The sequence below is a fragment of the Cucumis melo genome, chromosome 5 (assembly GCF_025177605.1).
Source record: "Cucumis melo cultivar AY chromosome 5, USDA_Cmelo_AY_1.0, whole genome shotgun sequence".
In the NCBI taxonomy this organism is placed as follows: domain Eukaryota; kingdom Viridiplantae; phylum Streptophyta; class Magnoliopsida; order Cucurbitales; family Cucurbitaceae; genus Cucumis; species Cucumis melo.
Genome location: NC_066861.1, coordinates 3,439,746 through 3,456,382, shown reverse-complemented (window position 1 = coordinate 3,456,382; position 16,637 = coordinate 3,439,746). Strand labels below are relative to the sequence as shown.

General features: G+C 33.8%; 1 protein-coding gene across 1 annotated transcript; it reads right to left on the bottom strand.

The window, feature by feature from the left end:
* Positions 1 to 1,311: 1,311 nt before the first annotated feature.
* Positions 1,312 to 14,894, bottom strand: LOC127149391 (uncharacterized). The gene is made up of 6 exons (XM_051084604.1): positions 14,853 to 14,894; positions 8,606 to 8,779; positions 8,404 to 8,529; positions 1,748 to 1,861; positions 1,495 to 1,626; positions 1,312 to 1,341 (listed from the first exon to the last, which is right to left on the bottom strand). Exons 1-6 carry the CDS (start codon positions 14,892 to 14,894, stop codon positions 1,312 to 1,314), a joined length of 618 nt encoding a protein of 205 aa, XP_050940561.1.
* Positions 14,895 to 16,637: the final 1,743 nt, after the last annotated feature.

The window sequence follows — 16,637 nt, the reverse complement described above, 5'->3', positions numbered from 1 at the left end:
TCTCATTATGATAAGTGTCCAAACCCCGCCAACTCGTCCGACGTCTCATCCCCCACTATTCGTTCATTGATTGGGCGCATATTGTTGTTCCCTCAAATTCGGGCTTCTTTCAAAGCTATCTCATCAAATGATAGTTTAAGCTTGGATACAACGGGAGAACTTTTGTCAAACATACTTTTTTGAACCTACATGAAAGCTTAAAGTGAAAATTGATGAAGTAGGACAAATTTAGTATAGGGATCAATTAGTTTCCCCAAATTTTATGTAGCTTGGTATCCAAGAAGGGAGAGAAAAAGAAACCATAAAAATTGCGTAATTTGAAATAAGAAAGTTCAAAATCTATGTAGGTATAAAGAAATGAAACAAGTTAACTTGGAATTTGGAATCTAACGTATGCCTTTGAGAAAGATCCAAAGGAATTCAAATTTTATCTCTAAATTTGTCACGCTTTATCAACTTGAATCATAAACTTAGTTGCATGTTACAATTTCCAGCCTAACTAACACATAATTTATATTATCAATGACAACACCCTTCATTCTTAGCCAAGACTAAAAACGATTACAAATGCAGAAAACATGGCCACTTACATTGGTTGTCTCAATTATAGACTGAAATTCCATAATTTAGTCTAATGGCAAATATAATAGAAGAACGGACAATAGGACTTTTCTTTATTCTTTTCATCTCCATTGGAGTCTTTAATTTGAGTTATTTTGGTACAAATAAAAAGGGGTTAAGACAAAAAAGGTAAAAGACATTTCGAGTATAATTTTAAAGGGTTAAAATCACTTTTGTCAATTTTCAAAATCACCTCATCTACAAAAATGTTTTTAGTTTCAACTCTGACACTAGATGTGCAGTGCTTTCAAAAGGCTCATCTTGTGTGACGCTTTCAAAAGAAAAGGGAAAAAACGGTGAATACTCAAATGTTTATTTTGATGTTGTCTATGAGCCTGACTTTGCCAAACCAAGCTGCAATCAAGATCACAACTGGACTCTTGATCTCCTCCGCCACCTCTAAACTCTCTTGTTACACAATCTGCCATCAACAAACAACCACATTAAACTAACTGTTAACCGTTTGGTTAAGGTTACGAAATTAAGAGTTTTAGTTAACTCGCTTGTAAATTTTTTTTAATAAGATAATCTGCTTGTAAATGTTAAGAAACTTGATTGATAAAGTTATAAGTCTCACATGATATTCATATGAATGGAATGAAATGGAGGATAAATTGATAAACTCGAAAGACTAAGGTTTAAAATGATAGATATAAATTGATATTTTCTCAAGGAAAAAAAAAAAAAGTCTCATGCATTTTCACCCTTCAGCAAAAATGGCTATTCAATAAAATTATGAAAAAGGACAAGCTGCAACAACACATTGTTTATCTCTTAAGTAAGTTGAAGACTCCACAAAGTCAAACAGAACACCAAACACTTAATATAAGCTCAAGTCAGAAAACTTCCTAATTTAAATCATCCAGGGCTCACCTCAGCATAATCAAGTTCTCCGCCAGCTTCTTGTATTTCATCGACAACCAAGTTTTTTAATCTTTTACAATTGAGTTCACCTTGTTCTGCTGCAGATTTTGCTTTTGACAATGATCTGTTTATTGACAATGCCTATAGACGAAAGAGAAGAAGCAAAGCAATTTCTGAATCTAAGTAATCATTTGATCATGAACGATAAAGCCAATGTGCTTTGCACTTTGAAGCCACTACTACACTATAATTTGAAGAGAACCTTTTGTCTTTCTTCAGGTGAGAGCCGCACATTGCGAGAACTCATTGCAAGACCATCAGCATCACGCACGATTTCAAACCCCAGAATGTTTATAGGAAAATCAAGATCTCGAACCTGGAAGAAAGCTGAAGTGAGAGATGTTGTCACCAGTGGTAATAAATATATGCTTTTGTTAATCAAATGACAACAAATTATTAGATAACATGAGATTCTTTTTCAAAATCATTTAGTGACTAGAGGATTAGTTCATCTACCTTGTAAACATTACGAGGTCGTTAGAAAGAGTTTTAGGACAATTTAGGAGTGAATAGACAAAATGCCCATAGTTATTTTCCCTTCACTTCCCTCCAACGTAAATAAAAAAGAAAGAAAAAAAGACCCATTTTCATGTTCGTGTGCAGTGAAGAAAGAAAAATTTTCTTGCTTCATTTCTTTTATCGCAGAAGAACCAACACAAAACCCATTCACGTCAAGATTCTACTCCAGTGCAATCGTGCTATTTCGGTATCGTTCATCAGTCCATCAAGTTCCCGTCCTGTCTGGTGAATTTTTAGATTTTTTTTTATGTTATTTTTTCCCACTAAATTGTGTTGTGTTATAATTTTTTTTTCCTCTTCTATTTGTGTAACATTGGAATGCTAAATGTATAACCATAATATAATTTTTAATTGTTTCAAATTGATTTAGGGTTGTTGAAGAGATGTTTCAAAGCATGTCAACAAGTTATTTTTGTTATTTCTTTGCATCTCGCAAACATCTCGCAGGCATCTCGTAGCTTCTTAAGTTCAAATGAATCTCAAATGAATTATATACTTGTGCCTATGTGATTTAGGGTGCTTTTAGCTACTGTTTTTTAATCTCGCAAATAAGTCATACACTTTTTTTCATGTGATATGTCAACTTCTAAGTTCAAATAAATTTTTGCAGGAACTAAAAAACTTAAGATGGTTTAAGGATGTCACATGTTCGGATTTTAGTGCGTTAGGGTGGTGCATGGGATGAGGGATGAAGAAAATATGAAGAAGGTGTGTTAAAAGGCATTATTGTTGTCAGTAAAGAAATAACACACAAAGATTTACAGGATGAATTATATGACCTTGCAGAAGTTGACGAGTTCGACATAAAGATAAGATGCATATATGAGATAAAAGTGGAAAATGAAACTTCTCCATTTGAGTTAAGCAATTACCGTGATTTGAAGTTTTATATTCTTAGTGAAAATCCATTGGAGGTCCCCTATACGTATCATTTGCGCACAGAAGCAATCAAAGCAAGAAAGTGTTAAACAAAATTACAATTTAGCATCTGAGAGTAACCAAGTTCATAATTTAAACTCTCATCCTCCAATTGCAATGGATACATTAGATAAGAATGAAGTTGATATTGGTGAAGTTTAGGTTGGCTTGTGTGATAACATGATAGGGACCACTTTGATTATATGGGAATTGTATGATTCATATGATTCAAAAGATGATACTTTTACACGGGAGTCAGTTGAGATGAACAATGAATTGTTTGACATCCCACAACAAAGAGATGCTCTTACAAAAGATTGTAAAGGAAAAGCTAAAGTTTACTACAGCTCCTCTAGTTGAAAGTTGAAGACAAAAAGAAGTGTTTGGTCCGAAGAAAGCTCTATAAGTGAGGAGCTGGATGTAGGACAAATATTTTTTTGCAAGAGAGATTTTTCAATGAGATTAAGTGTGTTGGCAATGAAATTTTTTTTTCAGTTTGTAGTAAAAAAAAAGTCTACAAAAGAGGTTCTTTTTGTTAGATGCATCAACAATAAGTGTGGTTGGAGTTTGTGAGCGATGAGATTGAAGGATTCAAATATATTTAAGATTAAAAAGTATGTCAAAATTCATTTGTGTTCTCTTGAGTTTTTGAATCGTGACCATAGGCAAGCAAAATCTTGGGTTGTTGGAGAATTAATAAAGTCCAAATTCAGGGGAGTCGGTCGCTATACAAACCACGTGATATCTTAGAAGACATGAGGCAAGACTATGGCATAAATATGAGTTATGAAAAAGCATGGCATGCTAGAGAAAATCCATATGAACGAGTGCGAGGGTCTCTTGAAGAGTCATATAATCTATTGCGTAGATATGGTGAAGCATCCAAACTTACAAATCCATGTACAATATTTCACATGGAACTCGAAGATGATCGTTTCTTCAAATATCTTTTTATGGCTGTTGATCCATGTGTCAGAGGATTCTTAAATTGCATTAGACCGGTCATAGTCATGGATGGAACATTTCTTAAGAACAAATATCGGGGTCAGTTGATAGTTTTCGTTTTCTTAGATGGTAACAATCAGATTTATCCTCTAGCCTTTTGAGTAGTTGATAGAGAAACATATGACTCAATACAGTGCTTCTTAGAAAAATTTAAAGGTGCAATAGGAGAGGTGCCTAATCTAGGCTTTGTGACATATCGAAAAACATGCTTCTCTAAGGGTATTTCATCAGTTTTCCCCTCTGCATTCCACAGCATTTGTGTCTAACATTTGTCTCAAAATTTGCATGATAAATATAAGAATAACACAGTTGCTACTTTGTTTTACAATGCATCAAAAACATATCGTGAATCGTTTCTAGAAGCGTGGAGAAATATTCTTGCATTTCCTAATGGTTCAGGAAAATATTTAAATGACGTTGGAATAGCACGATGGTCTCGTGTTCACTACCTAGGAAGACGATATAACATGATGACAACAAATATAGTAGAGTCCATGAATTCTATACTGAAAGAACCTAGAGATTTGCCTATTGCTTCATTCATTGAACATGTTTAAGCTTTGCTACAACGTTGGTTTTGGGAGCGTCGAGAAGAAGGCATTAAAGTGACGTCTACATTGACTAAATGGGCAGAGTTAGTTTTACAAAAGAAACAAGAACGAGCTTTGACAATGAAGATCAACCCAATTGACTGTTACCAATTTCATGTCAAAGATTTAGATAAGGAAGAGGTCGTAAATCTTCACACTCAAGAGTGCACTTGCAAGGAGTTTCAAACTGAGCAACTACCATGATCACATGTCATTACTGCAACACGGGATCGCAATATAAATGTTTATAGTTTATGTGCTAATTATTACACTAATGAATGTTTATTGGCAGCATATGCGGAGGTCGTCTACCAAGTTGGGAATAAGTCAGATTGGAAGACAAGTGAAGACTACGTACATATGAATGTTTTACCTCCAAAAGTAGTTAAAAGAGTTGGTCGATCAAAGAAAAAGAGGATTCCAAGTGTCGATGAAGCTACGAAATTGCATAAGTGTGGTCGATGTAAAGAAATAGGTCACAACAAATTAACGTGTACCAATCCAATTTCAAACACCGAGAAGTCGAGCATACAAGATTAGAAATTTCTCTACCAATGTTGTTTTCTTTTCGTACTGAAACATGCTTTAGTTTGTTATTTCACATACTTATTAACATTAAACTTTAGAATAACGTTCAAACTGTTTCTTAGTTTGTTATTTTTCGTGAATTGGTTTGAATTTCTTTACAGCTTTTTGGCTTTTTATTGTTAGCTTTCGTATGACTTCAACACAATAATGTAATTGATGAACAATAGCTAGTGTGTACTCTGCTTTCATTCATTAAGACCTTTCTCTTTAATTTAATGAGACTGGAATCAAAGGATCTACTATACAACAAATGAGTTGTGGTTCCCCATTGAGGTAGATGTTTATATTTTTGTGTTGCTAATTTCCATATGTTTCGGTCTTGATTGTAACTAATGGTGTTTCTCTTGCTTGTGTGTAGTTGCATTGTAACTAATGTGGTTTTTGGTGTTTTAACAAGTTGGGCTAAGAAATTGATTAAAAGGCTAGCTAAGTGGAGAGGAATGGCTGTGATGTTAGAATTTGATCTGACTGGTCCACTTGGGTAGGTTAAGCTATGAACTTCACCATTTTAGCAAGCTGGTTAGGATTTTGTCTAATTTTACTTTGGAAATTACCATCCAGCAATTTGGTCTCACTTGCCAAACATTATTTTAATCAACTACCTGCAACAAGTATTGTGCTTGCTATTCACAAGGGAAATACATCTTTAAAAGGCATTCAGTTGATTAGTTTAGAGGTTTGAATTGCATCTTGTAAGATTGTTTGCTTTGAAACTGCTTTGGGATCCTTACATTAAAATCCCAAGTTCTTTTTCTAATTTTTTATTCTTTTTTCCTTCTTTCTTTCTTTTTTTTTTAATTTTTTATCTTAAGGTTTTTTCTCCATTTTTTTATACATATTTTTTGAATTTAAATAGTTAATATCGCTGGTAATGCCACTGGAGAAGTTGTTGTAGATCAATACCACAGATATAAGGTTTGCTCAAAATTCATTGATCATTTCAAACTTCTGAGTTCTTAATTTATCTTTTTCTTAACATTATTATTCAAGAATATGTTGATATTATGAAAAGATTGAACTTTGATGCATATCAATTTTCGATCTCATGGCCAAGTAATTAAACCTTACATAACTATATTATATTGGTTGATTTAGTTTACTTAAACTTCTATATTTACCTTCTTTTTTTCCTTTTGTTTTTGTACAGATGGAACTCGTGAAGTAAATTGCTTTGCAACTAGTATTGTGCTTGTGAACAGTCATGATAAGAAAGCTCTTCTGAGTTCAATTTCCAGTTTACTTAAACCAATCGTCTAGTGCTTCAGAACTTTGGAAATGAGGCTGAGGATAGTGATGAAAATTTGAAAGGCGGTGAACTTGTTAATGAATTCAAACATGAATTCAAACACAATGCAAATATGTGTCTTTCATTCTCTTTCCTTTTCCCTTCTTTTACTTTAAATTCATTCCAACTATTGTGTGTTTCTTCATATAATCTGCCTTTTCAATTTTATGTATATATTAATGATTGAACAAATTCTACAAGTCTTATCATTGATTATATGAATTCATTGAGAAGTAGAACAAAAGAAAAAAAAAAGGAATTTTGTATTTCTTCTTTTGTTGATCTCCAGCGAAACATGACTCCATGATACCAATAAGCTAAAAATTTAAATCATATAGCACAAATATGAGTTGAGAAGTAGAACAAAAGAAAAAAAAAATTGTATTTCTTCTTTTGTTGATCTCCTGTGAAACATAACAACATGATACCAATAAGCTAAAAAATTAAAATCATATAGCACAAATATGTTCTATCATGTTCCTGCTCACTCGCAAGCTTTGAATGCAAGTTATATAGCTTGGGGACAACTTCAATTTACCTACAAGTAGTTTTCCAAACAAATATGATATTTGAATGTCATCAATTGATCATTCATAAACTACGCTTTATCTAATTTATATAGCATCTATACTTGTGCATTATAGAGAAGAATCGATACTTGTGATTTATGTACATATTTCGCAATATACATTATATACAACTCCTACAAATTTTGCAACAAAATTCAATACATAGGAGTGTTGGTCCATAATTGAAATGTCAATTCTTTTCTTAAGTAGGACATGTTTTCTTGACATAATGTATCTAAATCAAAACCATAAGCTATGTACTCAAAATACTTAATCGTGAATATGCCACAATCACTATTATTTCGTTGTAGTGGAATGGAGTCGACAATGACAACTGGCCAAGGTTCCTTGTATGTCAATGATCCACCTCTCCTAGCAAAGAATCTAGTACTATCTAACAAATTTGGCACCAACCCTCGAATCGACAGTAATATGTTTCTCATCTCTTCGGCACTTGTAAGCGACGGAAGCAAATTTCATACCTTGACTTGACAACTTACCAAATCCAAGCATAATAGAACCCAATGGTTGGCATGGACATTGATTGGAGAGTAAACGTAATCAACACTGCCCAAGGATCTTGAAAGTCCTTTTTCAACCCGACAACATAGTCAACCAACCTATACTCTTCCTTTCAGTCAAATAGGCGATTCTCTTTAATACATTCTTCGTATCCAGGCCACTTTGCAACTAAAAACCGCTGCAAAGAAAAAATACAAACGCAAATATCAGACCGAAAGACAAATATCAGATGCAAATACATACATAAAGTAACATTACGATTACAAACCATGAATATTGTGTCTACAATTGTGAAGTTTTGAGCAAAAGGTATCCCGGCTACCTTAATCTTGAAGCGAATGAAAAGAAAAAGTGCATCCAAATGCTAATAGAAACAAAAGTAAGTACTAAATGTATAGAACCATAACAATAAAAAAAATTATAATGGCATAAATAATAAGATAATCATTTACCTCATCCGCCAACCACTGGCGACACATAAACAAGTCTCTGAAAAATATCTTTGATTTTTTCCCATGAAAAGTTTCATGCATCTCATCGTTTGTACGCTTATCTGTAATCCAAGCTGTAAGTCTATCTAAATCGACGTCAAGTATTTTGTGAATGGGATCATAAACAATTGGTTCACACTGAGAGGTGGTGGTGGTTGATTTCGTAGACCATATAGGTAGAGTTTTGAATGGGGTTGAGAGGCAAACACTTGCACGCTTCCTACGGGCAGGCCAAATGTGTGGTCGTTGAGTGAGAAATGGTTCTATCTCTATGACGTTTGAATCAAAATGAGTAAGAGATTTTTCCCAGTGTCCTCAATTTCAACCTCATCGTCAACGACATCTATTGGCTCCTCTAAACCAATCTCAACCTTCTTCTCCAACACGTTGATTGGCTTCTCTAACTCGATATTAACCTTCATCACATTACTTGTGTCATCCTCGTTTGGCATTCTCAACCAAGGAGGGGTACCGATGGTGTAAACATCTTCGCCGCCCTATGGAAGTTCATAATGCATTAGTGTGGATAATGATAGAAATTAAACATCAATATTAACAAGAACATGGAACCACCTTCTTTTTAAGTTCAATGTGTTTCATCCCATTACTTGTGTCATCCTCCTTTGGCATCCTCAACCAATGAGGGGTACCGCCTGCGTCAACATCTTCGGTCTTGGCATCTACTTCTTCACTTTCTAGTGTATGATCTACTAAGCCTTCAAACCCCTTGCGGTCTCCTTCGTCATCCTATGGAAGCTCAAAATGAATTGGTGTGGATAATGATAGAAAGTAAACATCAAGATTAGCAAGAACATGCAACTTAACGTATGAGTAATTACCAAATATCAAACAACTAAACTCAATACAATAATCAAAGGAGCATTAACAGTTTGATTCATAACCTTTCTTTGAAGTCTAATGTGCTTCAATATGGTTGACATCATGCCCTTCAATTCGTCAATATCTGATTTTAGACTAGTAAGTTGCCCTTCAACAACTACTACTCGATCTTGGAGATTCCAAATAGTCTTTTTCATCTTAGACTTTGACTTCTATTTCTTCCTCTTTTTGAAGTCACCTTTATCATTACTAACTTCTCTTCCTCTTTTTGAACCACCATTCTTCGACTGAACAATGGTAGATGAGCGGAGGTTTTCAAAAAGTTCACCTGAAGTAATTCTCAATTGCTCATCTTCAGGTGTCATCTCAATGACCGCCTTAATTATCAACTATAAAGAGAAAAGGAAAATGTATTTAGGACAAAGAAAAGCACAAAATCATGTGATCCTTAAGTTAGTTACTATTGCTTGCTACTTACCATTGGCAAGTCAAACATCTGGCTTATAGTTTGGGACTTTGGTGATTGTTGGCACACCCACCTCAGCATTCGTGGTATGACATCATCGTTTACTTTATCTACACTACATCCAATGATGGTTGGTATAGACTCATATGCCCAAACCTATTCCACATTTGACAAACAAGTTTAGGAAGTGCCCAAGATATATATAGATATATAAATGTATGCATAAGTTTTGAAGTAAGAAGTAGCATACCTGTAATGCATGCGGAAATCCATTGATAGTATATTTCGTCTTAGTTGATTTCTTCTTTCCCTTGGCATGTTGCATGTCCAAGGCTTTTTTTAAGGCACTTAGCGTGCGTTCAAAAACAATCCCGCCTCAATCATAATTATTAAATGTATTCCAATCATTAACAATCTTGAAAAAATTCTCATCGACTTTGGTTCACCATATCATCGTCATCACCATCGTATTCCAAAATATATCCTCTAAGTTGCTTACATAAATACACTCTTTGTCTTTAAAGAACTTCTCCAAAAATTTACTATTCCCAACCAACTGAATAGACTCCTCTTTAGGACCCCATAGACTCATTATGATGTTAAACTCTCTTCTACCAAAAGTACAAACAACGCCCCCTAGTAAGAAACTTATATAATCTTTTCCTTCATCTTCCACCTCCCTTAACAATAACTAGTGGATGAGTGGCCCATTAAAGACAATATTTAGGTCCAAAAAGTGACCAAACTTCGTTTTCTAAATAAGGCTAATTGATTCGGTTTGAGTTTGACCTTAATATTATGTGTTATCTTTTCTAAATGAGACAAACAACTTACTATGGCATAAAAATGATGGGAATGATTAATCTTGTATACGGGTCCGTCAGTCGATGTCAATATCATAATTGAAGCCTGAACAAAAAGGAAGAAATGAAATATAATTGCATAAGAGACTGACTACACATGTCATAACAGCATCGTGAAAGTTTGGAATGTGCAAGATGCATGTGAGATGCGTGCGAGATAAACCATGAGGGTCTAAGAGACTTACTAAGCATGCAAAGAATCACTCCAAATGGATTAGGAGGTGTACCAATTTGATTTTGAAATAAATAGTGAAAGTTTGGAATATGTGAGATATGTGCGAGATAAACCATGAGGGTCTAAGAAACTTACTAAACATGCAAAGAATCGCTCCAAATGGATTAGAAGGTGTACCAATTTGATTTTGAAATAAATAGTGAAAGTTTGGAAGGTGCGAGATAAACCATGAGGGCTTAAGAGACTTAATAAACATGCATAGAATCACTCCAAATGGATTAGTAGGGGTACCAATTTCATTTCGAATTAAATAATGAAAGTTTGGAATGTGCGAGATATGTACAAGATGTGTGCGGAATACGTGCAAGATAAACCATGAAGGCCTAAGAGACTTACTAAACATGCAAAGAATCACTCTAAATGGATTAGAAGGTGTACCAATTTGATTTTGAAATAAATGGTGAAAGTTTGGAATGTGCGAGATACGTGCTAGATAAACCATGAGGGCCTAAGAAACTTACTAAACATGCATAGAATCACTCTAAATGGATTAGGAGGGGTACCAATTTCACTTCGAAATAAATAGTGAAAGTTTGAGATGTGCGAGATACGTGCGAGATAAACCATGAGGGCGTATGAGACTTACTAAACATGCATAGAATTACTCCAAATTAAATAGAGCAGTTCTTTAGACCTTTTATTATGCTCATGAGCTATATGGACCATTACATCATTCATAGTATTTCAAAATTTGAAGTTATAGAGAAACCCAACAAAAGTGCATGTGATAGAAAGTAATCAAAGAGAAAGCCAAAGTGGTTTGAGAAGCATCCATAGCGGCACGAAAAATTGCTCACAATATAAGACAATACAGAATAGATAGAAAACAATATAGATTAATAAAAAAAAAAAAAAAAAAAAAAAAAAAAAAAAACTCACTGCTAAATCAAGGAGCTTCAAAAGTGGCCAATTCAGAGTTAAAGAAGGCATCCAAAGAAAAAGGAGCAAAATGCCAACTATATTGCAAAAGTCAGATGTTTACACCCCTGTGACAAATCGGATGACAAAACTGGAGTTAGAAGAAAGTTTGAAAGAAATCATAATAAAGGAACTGCAATTATTGCACTTATCTTCAAAAGACCACCTCAATCATTTCCTATGTTAAGTTAATCAAAGTCATCTTACCTCATTCGATCGTGTAAATAATGTAACAAGTGAATAATTCTCTGTCCAAGTAGAGACTAAACGAATTTCTCCTCTTGAACCCTCTATTACTATTGCTTACTCCTCCTCTATTTGACCCAACTAAACCCTCTACTTCAATTCATTTCACTACCCATTTAACTTTCTAATAACCTAAACCAAACTTTGACTAAACTAATTTACAGCAAATTAGTCGATTCCAAAATAGCCTAAACCATACATGTACGGATGAAACTCACAACAAATACCTAAATCAAACGTTTACAGCAAATAAATTGAAAATGGGTTAGAAATGAAACTCACTGAAATAAGAGAAAACACTTAAAGTTGATTGAATGGTTCGAAAAGGAGAAGCGACAAAATGCACTAGAAGACCGACGAACGGTCGAAGTATCTTCAGACGACACTGGAGCAGAGTATTGGAGTAGAGTAGGAAATTTCAAAAGCCAACAAAATGCGTTTTTTTTTTTTTTTTACTTCAGGTGTTCTACGCGAAAGAGAAGGGAAAGGGAAAACTGTTTACGTGGAAGAGAAGGGAAAGGGAAAGAGAAGAGAAATCTAATGAAGGGCATTTTTGTCTATTCACCCTAAATTGTGCTAAAACTCTTCATTTTCAAAAACTATCCTGAAAGTCATTTAACCCTTCTTTTTTAACCTATTTTTGGCAATTTCTCATATCTTATTTAACCCATCGTCATGATTTTGCTTCACATCCCTTTCTTTGAAGAATTGCTAAAAATAGGATAAAATTTTGGGGTTTAAAGTCTTTTGGGATGGTTTTTGAAAGTGAAGATTTAGGACAAATAAAGTGGTGAAATATCCAAATTACCCTCAATAAAAAGAATGCTAAGATAGGGTATTTTCCTCCCACTTCCTCAATCTTCTCGTTTTCCATTCTCAAAATCTCTCACGAGTAGGTGACTTTGACGAACGACGATGGTAGGCTTTGGATGGTAACGACAAGGTTTTAGACGACAATGACGAGCTTCAGACGATGAGGACAGCGAGGTTTAAAGATTTTTACATAACTTGTGGGGTTTTCTTTTTCTATTTACTTTGAGAAATATTTTTCCATTCTCCTATGTATGAAACTGGTATACAGAAATTTCTGATTCTGTTTACCTAACAACAAGAATGTGTTTTCTAAACCACTTTTTCTTTTGGAACCTCTGAATTACATTTCATAATTTCTCCATTGTTTTGTTTTAGTGGCGAGATGCAACAAACATTATTCTAAATCTAATATTCATTTAAGCAATTCTTGGGTGCTTTTGTTAGCCATGGTGACATGTACTTCTTGTTCCAAAATGTGGTAAGGTAGCTTAACTCAAAATTTTTAAAGAATGCATTAAGTTGGATCCAATTTTATTTGTTTTACTCTACACATTTTTGTTTTGCAGTATGCTCAAATAATGTACTAAGCTTCTCACCTCGCAGTCTTCATCGAAGGTTTGTCAGTGAGTAGTAACTCAACATGATCCTAAGGAAATGGGGTGATTGGTGGCTACAAAAGAGTCGTGGTGGGTCATTACAATGATCACAATACCAATATACCAATAGACAACTTGTTGGATTTGATATACACTATTGGGATGTTTTGTTTGTGATCACGTTTTGTTTATCTAATGAAATTGTATTAACTTCATTTTGTGCATATGTTCATTTGTGTACCAAGTTTTAGTTTTTCTAATATTTATATGTCAGTTGTATAAAATAAGTTAGAAACTATTAGTTATATCTAGCTGTGATAATGCAAATTTCAAGTTAAAAGTTTTTTTTGGAGTTAATTGCAAGTTGCGTATGAGAGGTCCCAATGACCCAGATTTTGATGTTTTTAGTTTAGCATATAGCTTCTTTTATTTTATTTTTGATAATTTCGAAACGCATAATGAAAGTTTGGAATGTGCAAGATATGTGTGAGATGTGTGCGAGATAAAATATAAGGGTTAAAGAAACTTACTAAAGATGCATAAAAACACTCTAAATGGCTTAGGAGGGATAGCAATTTGATTTCGAAATGCATAGTGAAAGTTTGGAATGTGCGAGATGTGTGTGAGATGCATGCGAGATAAAACATAAAGGCCTAAGAGACTTACTAAACATGCATAAAAACAAATCAAATGGCTTAGGAAGCGTAGCAATTTGATTTCAAAATGCAGAGTGAAAATTTTGAATGTGCGAGATGTATGCGAAATGTATGCAAGATGTGTGCGAGATAAAACATAGAGGCCTAAGAGACTCACTAAATATGAATACAAACAATTCAAATGGTTTAAGAGGGGGGTAGCAAGTTGATTTCAAAACGCATACAATCCAAATAGCTTAGAATGGGTAGCAATTTGATTTCAAAACACATAGTGAAAGTTTGGAATGTGCGAGATGTGTGCGAGATGTAGGCGGGATGTATGCAAGATGTGTGCGAGGTACGTGCGAGATAAAACATAAAGGCCTAAGAGACTTACTAAAGATGCATAAAAAAAAAACCAAATGACTTAGGAAGGATAACAATTTGATTTCAAAACACATAGTGAAAGTTTGGAATGTGCGAGATGTGTGCGAGATGTATACGAGATGTGTGCGAGATAAAACATAAAGGCCTAAGAGACTTACTAAACATGCATAAAAACAATCCAAATGAGTTAGGAGGGGTAGCAATTTGATTTCAAAACGCATAGTGAAAATTTGGAATGTGCGAGATGTGTGCGAGATAAAACATAAAGGCGTAAAAGACTTACTAAACATGCTTAAAAATAATCCAATTGGCTTAGGACGGCTAGCAATTTGATATTTAAACACATACTAAAATTTTAAAATGTACGAGATGTGTGTGAGATGTGTGCGAGATAAAACATAACAATTTATGTGCTTTTCTTTGCTCAACTATATATGCAATTGCATCTTATACTCATTTGATAAAGATCACAATTTTAAATTTACTTTAATGAACTTAATAGGGATTAGATATCAACATAAAAAATAAAATCAGTTTTCAATAAATTAATTAACTATTTTAATTGAATTAATTCACACAAATGATAAAATCATGGATTTTCAATCTAACTTATGTACAATTCTCATTCAAATCAATAATGAGAGTTGAAATCAATTGCTTGAGTCTGTTGGTGAATGGAGAGATGAAAACAAATTTAATTTGTACAGAAGACATAAAGTTCCATAGACAATGAATCCTGACATAAATGAGAAAGTGGAAACTTATGTACAATTCTCATTGAAATCAATAAAGAGAGTTGAGATCAATTTTCACTGGCATACCAGAGGGTAGGGAGCAACATTCCCATGACTTCCCTTCGCCATGTTTCCACTAAATCTACTGATCTCCTTCACATCATTATGTATAAAGAAAACTCTTTTCCGATAGAAAACAAAGAAAGCCATTATGTCCTACAAAGCAAAATAACTTTACAGACTTGGTGTCTTCTACTATGAAAGATCTTTTAGGGTAAGAAGCCTCCCACCAATTTTAAGTCAAAGGTACAAACAGTTTACAGGAACATAGTTTTTCAGAAGAAAGATCAATAAGATGAGTTTCTCCACTAAAATGCCATAAAGTTTAGATTTTTTTCAAAAAGCACCACATGCTAGATGCTAATGGTCTCATGATACACATTTTCAAGTTAGCCAAGAGTTCTACTATGTTATTATAAATTTTGCAACAAGAAAAAAAGATATTATAAAAGTAAACAAAGCCTATTGTTTTAAAAATAATAATGATAATAATAATGGAAAATTATTCTTGGCTAGCTTGCAATGAGGAAATTAGATGGAGTAATATAAAAGGAAACCAAAACACCTGCTGAGCATCACAAAAAAATCTTATCCAATTAGAGAAAGAATAACGTGAGTGGTCAACGAGGACATGATAGATAGAATGTATACATATGGGCAAGATAAAATTCTCGATGCTTACCTTGTCCAATCAAAATGGAGAAGTTTTGGTGTTCTTGCCTGTCCTTTCTTTAAGCAATATAACCAACCTTCACTTGCAAGATCTGAATTATGTTCCCCAGAATTACCAATCTTTATTGAGGACAATTTTATTTTTAAATGTACTACTTTGTGAGTGCTCCAAGAGGCCTTAAAACAATCCTTAAAACTGTTAAGATAGGAAACTTCATAAATATATCAACATGATTTCAACGCTTAACAAATAATTTATCTAAATCATCAAATGGTCATCTAATATAGATACAATTGTGATACAAATTAAGTGATTCTTCATTTTCTACTATTGATAAGTCTATAACCTTGGGTGTACTAATTAAACACCAAGAGTCTTAACGTATTAAAAAAATTTAGGTTTAAGTTTCAATGTTATACAATTACATGTCCAAGTTCTAATGTACGTTAAGATATATGTTAGACTACTAATTAACAAGTTCTCAAATGCATATCACTAATGGTTTCTTCAATCCACTTCATTCATATTACATGTTCATTAACATATTTTTAAGAAAAAATATAGAATAAAAGGTTGACATGCTTGATTGATCTAACTAATAAGTAATATCCAAGAAACATTTTGATCTAGACGTAGTTGGTTGTGACCACAAACCAAAAAGCAGCACCCAAATGAGGAAACTTTAGATTCATACACTTTTGGACACTTTATGGAAATGCATGCTCCGTTGTTCACCATTGTCTCACCTACGTGCACGGGAAGAGAGATTTACACTAGTTACAAAGAAAAAGCCACGATGAGAGATTGACATTGTTCGACTGCCAGAAGAAAGCATGCTCCAACATCCAAACAAAAAGAATACGAAAAGGCAACCTACACAAAAGTAGAGGAGAAGAAATGCAACGTACATCGTGGCCTCACCGGAGCAGAAGTGAAGATAGCACCGGAGTAGAAGAGAAAAAATGAATCGAGAAAGTTCAATTTTTTTTTCACTGTGTGAAGAGAACGAATGTGAAAATGGTTTTTCTTTTTACGTTGAAGAGACGGGAAGGGAAAATTAAATAGGGGAAATTTGGATATTTCACCACCTTATTTGTCCTAAAACTCTTCATTTTCAAAAATCATTCCAAAAGTTTTAA